The sequence below is a fragment of the Thermobia domestica genome, chromosome 7 (genome assembly GCF_964235325.1).
Source record: "Thermobia domestica chromosome 7, izTheDome1.hap1.1, whole genome shotgun sequence".
Classification (NCBI taxonomy): Eukaryota; Metazoa; Arthropoda; class Insecta; order Zygentoma; family Lepismatidae; genus Thermobia; species Thermobia domestica.
The window spans coordinates 263,797,921-263,812,584 of NC_137460.1; the positions used below are offsets into that span (position 1 = coordinate 263,797,921).

A 14,664-nucleotide genomic window follows, 5' to 3' on the forward strand; every position below is an offset into this window, starting at 1 on the left:
TATACAACCGACGCCTTGCTTCCATGCTTTATCCATATTAACGAAAGCTTGCTCCCATATTTGGGCATTGTTAGGACCCTCCAAATCCTCAGGTGTAATACTCCACTTTACCATCAACGTATCCATCGGTTCTCTCCCAAAAAACAGACGAAATGGACTAAACTTAAGCTCCGCATGTTCCGCAGCATTAAGACAAAATTTGAGTTCATTCAGGAAACGCACCCATTTCTCCTGCTTACCATCCAGATATGCCCGAAGACCCGTTTTAACCAGTCTCACATATTTTTCGACTGCGTTCCCTCCTGGAAAATACGGAGAACAGCGTATGTGCTTTATCCCATTACCAAACAAAAATTGTCTGAAGTAGGCCGATGAAAAACAAGGGCCCCGATCCGTGGAAATAGCTCTAATAAATCCATATTTACAGAAAATATCATATAACGCCTTAACTACTAACTTACTAGTAGCATTGCGTAAGGGAACTAAATGTAGATAACGACTCGCATTATCTAAGCACAGAAGGACATACTGATACCCGAAACTAGAAGGCAACGGCCCCGCTAAATCTGCGTAATAGTGGGCGTTAACTTCCTTACAATATTCCGAAATTAGTTGTCCTTGCGGAAGAGTATTTCGTGCCTTTACTAATTGACACTCATGGCACGAGCGAACGAAGTCCCGCACTTCGTTGAATATATTTGGCCAAGAAAAATATCTACAAATCTTTTTGTATACCTTGAACAAACCTAAGTGCCCGCCATTAGGCAATAAAGTATGATAATAGCTTAGTAGTAGAGGTCTCAAAATACGTGGGACGAGTACTTTATAAGGCGACACCTTGGCCTTGGTTTTTATGTATAAAGTATCTCTCATTAACTTATATTGTTCATGCTCTCCGCCATGGCTCTTTACCATCTCATAAATATCCTTAGTATCTGCCTCTGATTGCTGATACTGTTTAATGTCCTCATGTGCTAGCGGTAAATTCCACAGACTATACATATATCCCTCTGAGTCATTAAAAGGACAAGGATCAACATCAATATCATTCGGATTTATCTCATAAATCCTTGAAAAAAAATCTACCTGATAGTTCTTATAAGACGAGACATGCACTATTTTAAATCTGAACTCAAATAAGTTCTGCACAATATTGGCATATCTTCCTAAGTTCTTAGGGTTTCGCAGCATATTAACCAAGGCACTATTATCCGTGAAAATAGTAAACTCCGAACACAAAAACGGGCGAAATCTCATTACCGCATTATATATAGCAAGAAGTTCAAGTCGAAAAATAGTGCGATTAAAATCGGCTGGTTTCAAAGTTTTACTGTAGAACCATACAGGACGCAATAAACCTTGCTCATCCTTTTGTGACAATATAGCCGCTTGGCAACGTAAAGTTGCATCGGTATGCAAGTAAAAGCGCTTACTCATGTCTGGAATTCGTAAAATAATTTTTTCAGCAAAAGCCTCTTTTATTAGTGCAAGACTAGCATCCTGTAACGGACCCCACTCAAACTTCACCTTCGGAGATCTTAATCGATTCATCGGTTCTACGATACCTGCATAATTATCGCAGAATTTAGCGTAGAAATTTAAAAATCCTAACATTTTACACAACCCCCGGCGATTCACAGGCGGACGGAGATCCTGTATGGCTTGCAACCTATCTGGCAACATAGATATCTCACCATCTTTAATAAGAAACCCCAAAAATTCAATACTACTTCTCAAAAGTAAACATTTATCTGGTGAGATGGTTAAGCCTCTTTTCGCAAAACGCGATAAGACTTCTAACAACTGATTATGTTCTTGGATTGTAGAACCAAAGATCACAATGTGATCTGCATAGTATTCTACCCCGCGCCCACGTAAGTCTCCCAGGATCTCATCCAAGGCCCTCATAAGTGCTTGTACTCCAACACAGATACCCATGGGGATTCGCAAATATTCATATAATTTATCCTGTACGGCGAATGCTGTGAGCTTACGGCTATCGGAGTCAACTGTAACTGGAAAAAAGCTTTCTTTCCATCGATCTTGCTTACATATTTAGCTTTAGCGAGCGAACTAATACATTCCTCTATATTAGGACATGGCAAGCCGTCCCCACAAATGAGCCGATTCAGTTTAGAGTAGTTGACTACTAATCGAGGTGACCCATCTTTATTACGCACTAGGAAGCACGGAGATCTATATTCAGACTTAAAAGGTTGTATCACACCATTTTCTAATAATTGTTCAATTAAGTTTGATAACTCTTCTTGCTGACTTTTCGAAAAAGGATATTGGCGCTCCCGAACTACTTCATCAGACTTTAATTGAATAGTGTATTCAAAGTCACTGATAGTACCAATTCGGTGGGTAATGACATTCGCATATTTATCTAATAAATATTCTACATACTGAACCAAAGTAGGATCTTGTTTCACAATATCCTCATCGATACCATTCAAAATCTTAACCTTTTCATCTGTACTAATTTCCCACTTTTCACTTTTATATTTGTTAAATGCTAATAGTAACGGATCCCCTTCCTGACCCAAAACATCAGAAGAATTATAATCGTCATTACTATCACAAGACGTTACATCAATATTAACACACTGTTTCTCTCCCTCTATTGGCATAGAACTAACAGAGCCACCTACATCCGATACACTTTTTCGATTAGAATTAAAGCTGGAATTCTCTTTTAATTCCGCAACCGAATGTTTATTGTTTCTCATACCGTTTGCTGTTTTATGTTGTTTCTTCCGGAATGAATGCTTTTTGTCAAACCTGTTATTGTCCTCTCCATTACCAAACATCCTTGGACCACCAGACGAAGTTCCGGTGTCGCTCTCCCTATCAGCAGTAGTTTCAGGAAAACTCGAGCGAGCGAAGATCAATTGCCTATTTACTCCACGTTTGTTCTTTCTTTTGCTCCAGGGCGTACCATCGGGACTAGAGAGATCTCCCAAAAATAGCCTAGCGGATGACCCTCCGTCGCCAGGACCCCTGGAATGACAAGAAGCCGCAGAAGAATTCGTTTGGAAAGATGAGGGGGAGGGGAAGTCAACAAGAGGGGTTGTAACACTTCCTTTGCTAAAAACAACCTTAGATTCATTGAAATCCACTAAAACTCCTTCCTGACGAAAACAGTCTAGTCCCATCAAAATGGAAAATTCCAATTCTTTAAACAAAAACAGTTTGCATTTAAAGGTGTAATCATTCACCGTAAACGGAACCAAAACTGAAGGTCTCAACACCATAGATTCGTTATTTATAGTCTTTCCTTTAAAACACTCTTTATAATTTACTTGCACATCACTAAAGTTTTTAATTTTATTGAAGAGCTCCAAATTCAAAAGATTAGTCACACACCCACTATCTAAACAACTATTCACTGCAATTCCACATACTTTAACTTCAATACATGCCGCATCATCTTTTTTATTTAAACGATTTAAGTTCCTATTAGTCTTATTTGAAAAAGAAGAAAATGTTTTCGAAGTTTTGTTTTCTGGGCATAGCCTCACTGAATGTGGACCCTGACATTTGTAACAGCTTATAGTTCTACGAGAATTCTTAAAGTCACTCCCTACCGGAGCATCCGGCAACCCTGTTTGGGACCTCGTTTTATAACTAAACTGCTTCATATAAAGTTCATGATAACTATATTCACTAACTAGTTTATTAAGTTCATCTATTGTCTTGGGTTTTCTTTGGTAAAACAACCGCTCCCTTATGTTCGGAAGAACGCCACTGGTAATAAAACTAATCAGCTTTCCGTCCCCACAACGCAACTTCAAAAGTTTATCAACAGTGGTTACACGCTTTACAAAAGCTTTTAAATCCTCGTTATTCTCTTGATGTCGATACATGTATTCTACTATTATTCTCTGAATAGCACATTCTGATAATAAGTTGTGAAAAACAAAATCACGTGCAAAATCCCAGCTTTTACATGTATGTGACAGCTCGTTCAGAATTTCCTGCAGTGGACCCGTAACTTTCCCACGCAATGAATACAAAACCGCAGAAAAAGGAAAACGCTCAATATTACAAAATTCATCAATCTTTTGAATAAATTGATACAATTTTAAGGGATCCGTACCATCACAATTCTCTAATGATTCCATGAATGAACGTAAAACCAAAAATGCTGATGATTATTCCATCTTATTAAAACAACTATTTTGTGTCAATTCAGATAGAGGTTCAACTCTAGCTTTATCGTTCACCGAGCTAAAAGGTAAATGACCTGGCTGACTTCCAGCTGTTTGCACACGCACACTTCCACCCGGCTGTGTGGTTGTGTTATCAGTGCCTCTACCTTGACCTACTACAACACCGGAACCAACAGGTGCACTCTTGCTGTTAGCAGTTATTATGGACAAAAGCAGTTTCTTAGCGTCACTTTCATTCATAGAAAATACTTTTGATTGCTTTTCTTCTATAGTCATATTCAAAAACTCATTAACATCCACAGGAATTTCGTCTATAAACTCTTCATCAAGAAAGAAACTAGAATCACCACCTACAACCATTGTTTTTATTTTTCGATACGATTCTATACTTATATACCAGATAGTATGGGTTCGATCCCCGGAACCAATTCCTTGAACTGCCGTACAAAGACTTCCTACAAGGAACCCAATTAATATATACGAGCAAGTAATTACATACACAGCACTCACTTTATATGCCATCAACATGAAAGTAAACAACTGAATTTAAATTTAAATTTAATAAGTGAGAGAATTTTAACCGAGTTGGTCAGTGTTCTGTAACGAAAAACACCCTTAATCCCTCTTCTTTCAGAATGACCACCCCGGGTCAAAATCCGTACTTGAAAAGAATGAAAAGAACAGCACACATCTAACCTTCAAAATACAGACCCGCCCACCGGGGAAATAATCCTGAAAAAAAAAAGGGAAAGAGAGCTTTCGCCGGTACTGTATTAAAAGGCCGCGTAGCGCACCCAAAATATGTATATGTAGGTCTATAACTCTCACCTTTAATTTACGAAATTGCAAGCAAAATTTCTCAGTTGTTTTAAGGAAGTTCATTAGCAATGACAAACCTACTATTTCAATTTTAACAAGGATAAACAATTTATTAGAATAAAGGAAAAAAATAATAATAATAATAAAAATAAAAAAAGAAACAAATAGTACACAAAATATTAACAATTGGATATTAATAGTAATAATAATAATAAACAATCTTACTGTTTCTGATAAAAAAAAACAGGCTAACACACAAAAAAATCGCCATTCCAACATGGCCTACACCAACCTCTAATTTTGTCTTTCAGTAATCTAATTTTTTTAATCAGCAATATTTTACACTTGCTCGTGACTAAATATGTCAATCCATAAGTATTTATCCTTATTCAAATACATTAGAGTATACTCACGAAATTTCCAATGATAAATTTCTCACCAATTTTCACAAAAAAACAATAATTTAATTTAACAAATTATAAAGAACAAACTCTACGTACCTCGAACACTGACCAACTGACGATCTACGTCAGTTGATCCATGGCTTCCATTCCGGGTTCAAAACCAACCAATCACAATCCGGATTTTAGATCACGAGGACCTCGTCATTTTACATTATCAGCTGGTACCAGATCTTCGAATATATTTTCATAATACACTACCAACCTGTTTTGAGACCAAAAAGGTAGGATGGAAAAGGGCGAAGGGAGAATAAGGTCGTATGTCTCCATATTAATAAAAGATGGCGCCATCTACTTCCTAAATAATCCATAATAACAAGTGACCCACATATTCGTGACGATCCACGTCTTCACAAAATGAAGGTAGTGAGTGCTTTGTGAGTATATATGTTGGGTTGAAGATGAATTTGTGGTGAATTGAAGTTGAAATGACTACAGGATGATAATTAAAATCCTAGGTGAATAATAAAGGTGTGAATATCTCCTATAATTAGGAAACAAAGGTTTTAGCTTTTTCTTGGTCTCTGTACAATTCCTGATCGTGATGTAAGAGAGGATACGAGGTTTGAATGATCGGTAGTGGAGATTAGATTGGATTAATCCTTAGAGTACCAAGCCTACAATGTTAGGTAAAGTACTAAGCGTGGGTTATTTTGACCCAATCCTGCTTCTTGTAAAAAATATATCAAGTTTCATTCAGGGAGGAGTTAAAATATCTAACGTACAATGAAAAGGGCAATGTACCTGATTGTTCTTTATATTACAGTAAATTTTATACGCTGCATACACTGTCAGTGGCGGCTCGTGGTTCTTTCAAACAATACCGGAATTATAGTACTGTAACATTAGAAATTTTACATAGAAATACGCTTTGTTAGGAATGAATTCTGTCACACATTGTATTTTGATTTCACCTGACAGTCCTTGCAGAGCGGTTTGCTGGTGCAGTGCGCTTTGTAAACAAGCTTGTGACAGATTACATACTTTTGAGGAGTGAAGAATCACGTGGTTTGCTAAACATAAAACCATATATTTTAGGGAACTGAACCAAAATATAACAATTGCTGAGAAGGAAATATGTAGTTTTGTGTGGACGTGGGAAAAAGTGGAAAAGTTTGATAAAATAGTATTTACTATTACTCTTAACCCAATCATAGGTGAGATTTAGTTTTTCGATATAGTACTGTAATATGGGAAAAGTTATGCGTTGGTATAGCTCCAGAGTAGGACTAGGTAATCGAACAAGGAAAGCTCTTTGGAAAACTTTTGGTTAGAGGATCAAAAGATTTTGATAAATTATGGATCATGCGGCTATCCGCACCGTAAATCTGTGTGTTAAATTTTGCAGTACGAAATCTTTGTAAATACTTAGGATCGTCTATGCATAAAGTTACAAAAAATGGCATCAAACTGTAGAAAAGTTAAAGTTCGAGTTCCTGCTTCGGTGAAAAATATATCTATACGTGTTAGCATTAGAATTAATAAACGAAAACCTGAAAGCTCCTCGTAAAATATCAACTTTGCAAAAAAATTGCCAGTGTGCTTGGCACAATACAGAAAACAAACTACCGATGATGAAGCAGTGTTACCAATCCGAAGAGAGATTTCCTATATCTGCGGGTCAAGGGAAAGCAACAGAACTCGCCGTGAATGTAATGATTATGGAAAAAAAACATGTTCAAGATGCAGTCAATAATTATCACTACTTGCAATACATGTCAGCAGTCTTAGAAAGAGAGCAGTGAAGTGGATGTTGATTAACTTTGAAGCCCCTTTGAGTCTACATATCGTGGAAAATCATATGCAAAAATCACTCAATCGTTACTGCTCTCTGCAATAAATATCAGCATTATAACAAGCTCAATGATATGGATTTTGGTTAAGTTAGATTCTGTTATTTTGTGTTTTGTTCAGTGTCTTCACTTATATTAACAGTGTTGTAGTTTAATTAAACTTATGCTTTTTGTCAACTATGACTTGTCTTAATTTACTAAACCTAAATGCTCCAAAACATACTCTGCATCATGCACAATGCTGAAAAATGTGAATAATCAATCACAGCCGAATTGCCGTCGTCGCGAGCGGAAACGTGAATTGGCAGTACGTGAGATTGAACGAATTTTATCGCACTTTTGACAACTAAGATGTTTCGCATTTGTATATTTTATCACGAGTTTAAATTGAACATACGTTTTATGTAAAAACATGATTTTTCAGTAACTAGTTTCACATACTTTACAATGTCTTCCCACTAACAAAATATGGACTTCATGTAAACCCTTTTCACAATTATGCACTGCCATCTTTTACCTGAGAGAGATAGCATGTTTTTCCAAAATTGAACTTCGATTATACCATTCTCCATAGTCTTGAAATGACCAATTCCTCCCCATCTGTATTAATATACCGGTTGGGAAATATACACTTTAATGAAGTCCTTTCTACACACGTAGAACGCTTTAGTTTTTTCCTTAGTATTTAATATGTTTTTTTCTGTACGTTTTAACATATGCATTGCAAAACGTGAGCTTCATATAAATCTTCTTTTCGCCTATGTGTTGTCATGCGTGTGAGAGTTTCATCTGTGTATTGAAATGTAATGCCAAACTTGAACATAGACCAAATAGTTTTCCAAACTTTTCGTATATGTGAAGTTTTCCACTTGTGTATATTAAAATTTGCCTTACCAAGCATGAACGCGAACTATATGGCGCACTCAAATCAGAAGTTGCTAACTCATTATTGCTTGATTTTACAGGATCACGCTTTAAATTGTATAGAAATGTGTTGAAATACCGATATATAAATACAATGGTCTAAAATTTTGTATGCAGGTTCGTTATGAAGGTGTGACGTTGTCTTACAGTAACAGATACTTATAAGGTAAAGAGAACGTTTCTGAATAAAATTTAAAAGCTGATTTAACAACTTTTCTTATAAAACGAGTGAAAAGTTGGTAAGTCAGTGTACTCGAAAACTTCTAAGTATACTTGAGAATAAGTAAGGAATACGAAACATAGATTCGAACTTCATTTTTAACAACCCACATGCACTTTCACTTTGTATAATCATCCCTCGCTTCAGAAACGACTGTGGGCGAAAAAGAGTAGAAGATATTTGTCGAAATTTTGGTACAGACCCTCTTTTCGCACAAACACCACGAATTCCGGTAAAGTCAATAACAATTTGAATAAAAATGCTATTAATCTCGCTTTGAAATCAAAGACAACAACAACTGGAACGCAATCGTGTTCAATATTATTAGCGAGTCATTTTTAGACACATACAACCTTAATACGATTTTAACGTGAAGTTTGTCTGATTAGTTTAACCCATGTGGAAGGACGAAGACTTGAGTTTCTGATCGCTTATCTTCAATTTGCCCAAACGTTTCTGTCAAAGAGCATGAAAGAATGTCGTGGAAACGGGAAATGTAAATAAACGTGGTGAAAATGGAACTGCGCAACCATGTATCGGCCAGCAAGATGCAGCTAAATTGCAGATGGTCCAGAAAGTCCTACCGTTAGAATGGACATGTTTTTCCGCTGTAGCTGATGAGGAAAGTGCACCCTCATTGTCGATGTCGCTTAAACTTGTTGCCCTTTACTCCCTTACATACAAGAACTCTCATGGTCTATATTTGGAATTTTTATCTTTAGATAAATGTTACTTTGTGAAATCGTCACTCGAATCTTCGTCGGCGTCAGCCTTCTTTACACCATGCAGCAATCTCTGTGGCGTCAAAGCAGATGAGCCATTCGTAGAGTAGATGCGGAACCAATTTCCTGTAACATCTGCCCCCAGAATACGGAGTTAACAATTTGTCCTTCACAACTAACATTCCATTATAAAGGGCAGGTATACTTAAAAGGCTTAATGTGGTCTAACTCTTTTAAAATTTAAGTCTGTTGTGGTCCTCTTTAGCAGGGTATTTATCGTGCACATAAAATTTCTTCCAAAACTTAACTTGTGAGAGCGGCATATTCTTTTCTATATGCCATGTCTAATTACGTGTCTTGGCAAAGCTGATTCCAAACTAAATCTTATTGAACACCCTTTGCGTATGTATGGTTATTTAACTGTTTGGAACTGCCAGTAAATGTCTTTCTATACTCTCCGCGCGTGTATAACACTTGTCCTGTGTGGATTAACATTTAACTTGCTGTATGTGAACCTTGAGCAAATGCCAGGCTACGTTCTATGCATCTCTTTTATTGTCACTTGTGTATTGAAATGCCTTGCAATATTTGAGCGTAGACTAATTCATTTTCCACATCTATTCATGTGTGATTTTCGTACTGTGTGGCTTAATACGTATGAACGTAGAATAAATTCCATTCTAGGGTGTTGGCATGTACAAAATTTCGCTGCTGTGTGGATTAACATGTGTGTAGCCAACTTTGAACGTTACTTCAATGCTTAAGCACACTTTGGCAAGGCTTTATATCTTGTGTGAATTATCGTGTGTAACTAAAGTTGAACGACGTTCAAATCCCAGACCACACTCTTGGCACGTGTGTCGCTTTACTAGTCTGTTGATTAACATTTGTGAAGACAAATTTGAAAGTCGAGTAAATGACTTACCACACTCGTGGCGTTTCTCCTGTGTGGATTAACATGTGTGAAGATAAATTTGAACGTCGATTAAATGACTTACCACACTCTTGGCAGGTGTGACTTTTTTCTCCTGTGTGGATTAACATGTGTGAACATAAATTTGAACGTCGATTAAATGACTTACCACACTCTTGACAGGTGTGACGTTTTTCTCCTGTGTGCATTAACATATGTCTAGCTAAATTTGAACGTAGAGTAAATGACTTACCACACTGTTCGCATTTTTCTCCTGTGTGAACTAACATGTGTGTAGCCAAATTTGAACGTCGTTTGAATGCCTTACCACACTCTTGGCACGTGTGAGGTTTTTCTCCTGTGTGGATTAACGTGTGTATAACCAAATTTGAACGTAGAGTAAATGACTTACCACACTCGTGGCATGTGTGGCATTTTTCGCCTGTGTGGATTTTCATGTGTGTAACCAAACCTGCACGTAGAGTAAATGACTTACCACACTCTTGACAGGTGTGACGTTATTCTCCTGTGTGAATTAACATGTGCCTAGCCAAATTGAAACGTAGAGTAAATGACTTACCACACTGTTGGCATGTGTTGCATTATTCTCCTGTGTGAATTAACATGTGTGTAGCCAAATTTGAACGTCGATTAAATGACTTACCACACTCTTTGCATGTTTGTAACCTTGCTCCTGTATGATTTAACATATGCGGAGCCAAACTTGTACATACACTAAATTCCATTCCACATACTCCGCAGATTTGGGATTTTCCACCTGTATGTACTAACTTACCGCTTGACAAAGTTGAACTTTGATTAAGGTGTTTATCACTCTTTCGGTATTTATGACGCCTTTCACTTTCCTGTGTCAGCATATGTCTTGAAAAACGTGATCGATGAAATGCTTTGCCAAACTGCATCGAAGTATGAGATTTCTCATCTAAATGAGAAATGGCTTCCTTTAAGGTAATAAAGGTATTCTCTTCTCCGTGGAGAGCTAATACGTTATCGCGCCTGTAACAAATTTAACAAACAAGGAAATAAGAACGTGGATAATGATTATGTAGCAACAAAAGAAGTAATCATTCTCTATATTTCATGATAAAATTACACTTAATTCGTTTTATTACTTGAAATATTGTACAAATATGAAATGGAGTACCACTGAGTAGTTTCCATATCTTTTTGTTCTCAAAATAAGAGGCTGTAGTTTGTTTTACTATAACAAATTGAGCCATCATTTATACCGTGGTTGTCATAAGTTTTTGACCGTGACTGCTTTGAAACAAATGCACAGTACGAGAATTAAATCTGTCTTATCTGTAGTTTTATGTGGAGAAAAAACAAACTTGCGTACCAAAGGTTTAAGAACAACTCAACTTATTAATATAAACTCTACCAAAGATCATTCACTTATATCATCATAAGAGGAATACGAAAGGCGTTTTGAAAGGAAGAAAAAAAGTAATATACAACCTTCCAAGGTGAGGCAGAGAAACTTAACGTAACCAGACTAAAGACGAATCATTTAGAGCGGAGTGATCGTGGTTCAGTGGTCTAGGCGCTTGGCCAGCAATCTGGAGGTTCTTCGATCGAATACACGTCGAGCATTTTTTTTTTACTTTAGGAATGTAGATGGCGATTGATCAGCGATAACACACGCTTTACTACATTCAAATATTTGAATACTTTTTTAATAATAAATTTGTATGGTAGACACGCCCCTGTAGTTAAGAAACGTCCTAAACCGATGAATTACGTTCGTTAATGGCGCGGAGAGATAATGCTTATAGAGCATACAGGAGACATGTTAAAAATAGTGATCCTTCCAGTGATAGCACAATAAATTGTAATACAAAATTCGAAAACAATAGGATATTAAGAAACCGTTGCACTCAAGAAGTAAGGAAGGCAAAACGCGCTTTGCCTATGAAATACTTGAATTCCAAAATAGTGGAGCAGTTCTTTGGAAACGGCTAAAGTATTAGGTGATGGGAGAAACATAGCCAAGAACGCAGTTAATTATACGCCAGATGAATTGAACACTTTTTTCTGTCAAAGCCGTATGATACCAGCCTACATGAAACTGCAAATGAATAATATTGTAGCTTCGGAAATCAACTGTCTGTTCTCGTTTTCTCACGTACAGCCTGCACATGTATTAAAAGCGATCCAAAGAATTAAATATAAAGCACTGGTACAGATGATAATTCAATAACCATGATCAGGAAAATCCTACCGCATGTACTTAATCCTATTACTGACATTCTTAGTTACTCTCTTGCCACAGGTACTTTTCCCACAGAATGGAAACTCGATAAGGTTCCCCCACTTCCAAAAAAAGAACAACGTTGATAATACTGCAGATTATCGTCCTATCAGTGTCCTTCCCGTGCTTTCAAAGGTTTTTGAAAATATTGTAGATTATCAAATGCGGGAACACTTAACAACAAACAATTTATTGGATAAATTTCAATCTGGTTTTCGAAGTAATCATAGCACATGCATTGCACTAGTAAACGTAACGGAGGATATAAGATGGGCTATTGATAGCAGAAAACTGACGCTTCTTACTCTACTTGACTACAGTAAGGCATTTCAAGCTATTGATTTTGACACGAGCCAATCAACTTCTTCTTTAAATTCATTAACATAATCTTCACTCATTTGTTGAGCGTATTCATACGTGTAGTCTTCCAAATGAATATGTTGTTTTGTATGTTCTTTTTGGTTTCGTACGAATTCTGGTTTTAAATGATAATAACACCATGAACCATACCTTCGTTCACACAATTTGTCTCAGAAAAGTTTATCACTATACTTATTAATATTGTTTTCGTATTTAACTAAGTCTTTCCTGTTTGATAATCTGACCCAATCGATGTGTTCTTCATAACGTTCAATAAAAGAAAGTGACAGTTTATGGGTTAATGTAACTGAACACCAATGTATCTTGTTTTTGAAGATATGTAGAAAGTCATCGGATAAGTTCTTTATTTCTGAAACTTGTTTCCATTCTTTGAATTTTCGACTACTAAGTGCATCTATATTTCTACAAAGCGGATTCTGAAAGTAGTTTACAATATGCTCAGGGTTAAATTTTTGAATATTGTCTTTTACAAGCTCGTCTTTATTCATGATTGTTTTATCTTGTTTACTTGGTTGTTGTGAATTTGCAGCAGTTGTTGCTAAAGACTTATTTCTGTGCTCGATGATTACGGCTATTATTTCTACTTTTCTAAGCTTTGAATAACCATGTATTCCGTTCTCTCTACATTACTGCTTAAGTTAGAGGATAGTTTTCCTTTCCATAACATCCTTTTTATAATAACAAGAAAACAGTTATTCATTTTTGTTCATTTCTGTATTTAATAAATATGGATAAGCAATGTGAATTGATACAGAATAAACTTAACCTTATTCATCAAGATCTTAAACACATAACAGTATTACTACAAGAACAAATATTAAAAGAACATAAAATGCTATTAAAAGAAAAGAGAATGGAGTACTATGTACCATACCATCCTTCCGAGTTCTGGGAAAACGAAGAATGGATGTGTACAAGGAGATAAATTGTATATATTATATTAATATATTCCTAGTTATATTATTATTGTTAGAGTTTATTATTTGTTAAAATAAGAAGGTCACTATTTGTAAAAAAATTTAAAAAAAAACAAAAGAAAAAGTGCAAGAAAATTTAAAAGAAAACTGTATGGAGGAATAGACTGTAAATTCTTCTACTCTAGACAACTGGAGAAAAAAACGAGCTTTGCGCGCGATCGTTTAGGGGGCGTGGCTTAACTCGCCGATATCCTCCTGACAGCGTAACACTTGGTTACGTTGTCTAGTATCTTGGTGTCTTCCGGAGATGTGGAGTTGTTTGCTGTTACGCGTTCTTTGCTTAGATTGTGTGTGGCAGTAGGACATGTTGTTTAATACTTCTACTTGGGCCACTCGGTGTTCCGTTCCAGAGAAGTTAATATTGTTCGTCAGTCTTTTTGAATTAAGTGATATATTCTATTACACAAGCTGGAATAAGTTTTCAGTGATTACGGAAGAATTTGGAAAGGTAAAAGGTGATTTTAGTGAAGTTAGAAAGTTACAGAGCCGGAGAGGGAAATTGGGCAGTGAATTTGTAGTGATTATAAATCCCTCGTATTACTTTAGTTTCCGAGCTCCGAGAGTGTATTCAACGTATATTTTACGTCTGTTTTCTCATTTTGTTCTATCTGAAATATTTCTTTTTTTTTTTTTTTTTTTTTTAAAAAAGAAAATTATGAAGAGATGAAACTAATAGTGTTGGGCAAATCATTCATTGTCCGAAAACGGAGAGATTCAATTTAAAGAAATTAGAAGGGAACCAGGTAAGAAAGAAATACCAGATTGAAGTTTCGAATAGATTCTCGGCCTTAGAAGATTCGGAGTGCACTAGTGTTGAGGACACCTGGATTGAAATTTGAGATAGCATTATAATTTCAGCAAAAGAAAAATTGGGACCCACGGAAATACGTAGGAACAAACCATGGTTCGACCAGGAATGCATAAAACTAGCAGAAAAGAGAAAACAGGCTAAATTACGCTGGCTGCAAAATCCGAATGAAATAACCACAAAATTTCGCAGATAACAG

General features: G+C 36.3%; 1 protein-coding gene across 2 annotated transcripts in view; it reads right to left on the reverse strand.

Moving 5' to 3' along the window:
* Positions 1–5,149: 5,149 nt before the first annotated feature.
* Positions 5,150–14,664, reverse strand: part of LOC145690880 (uncharacterized) — an 87,502-nt gene continuing 77,987 nt past the window's right edge. The window contains exon 2 of one of the 2 annotated variants that reach the window (XM_081766280.1): positions 5,150–11,044. In XM_081766280.1, the coding sequence (XP_081622406.1) occupies positions 10,630–11,044 (415 nt within the window). In that variant the 3' untranslated portion in view covers positions 5,150–10,629. The remainder of the gene's footprint in view (positions 11,045–14,664) is intronic. The other variant, XR_014132294.1, reaches the window with a different exon arrangement.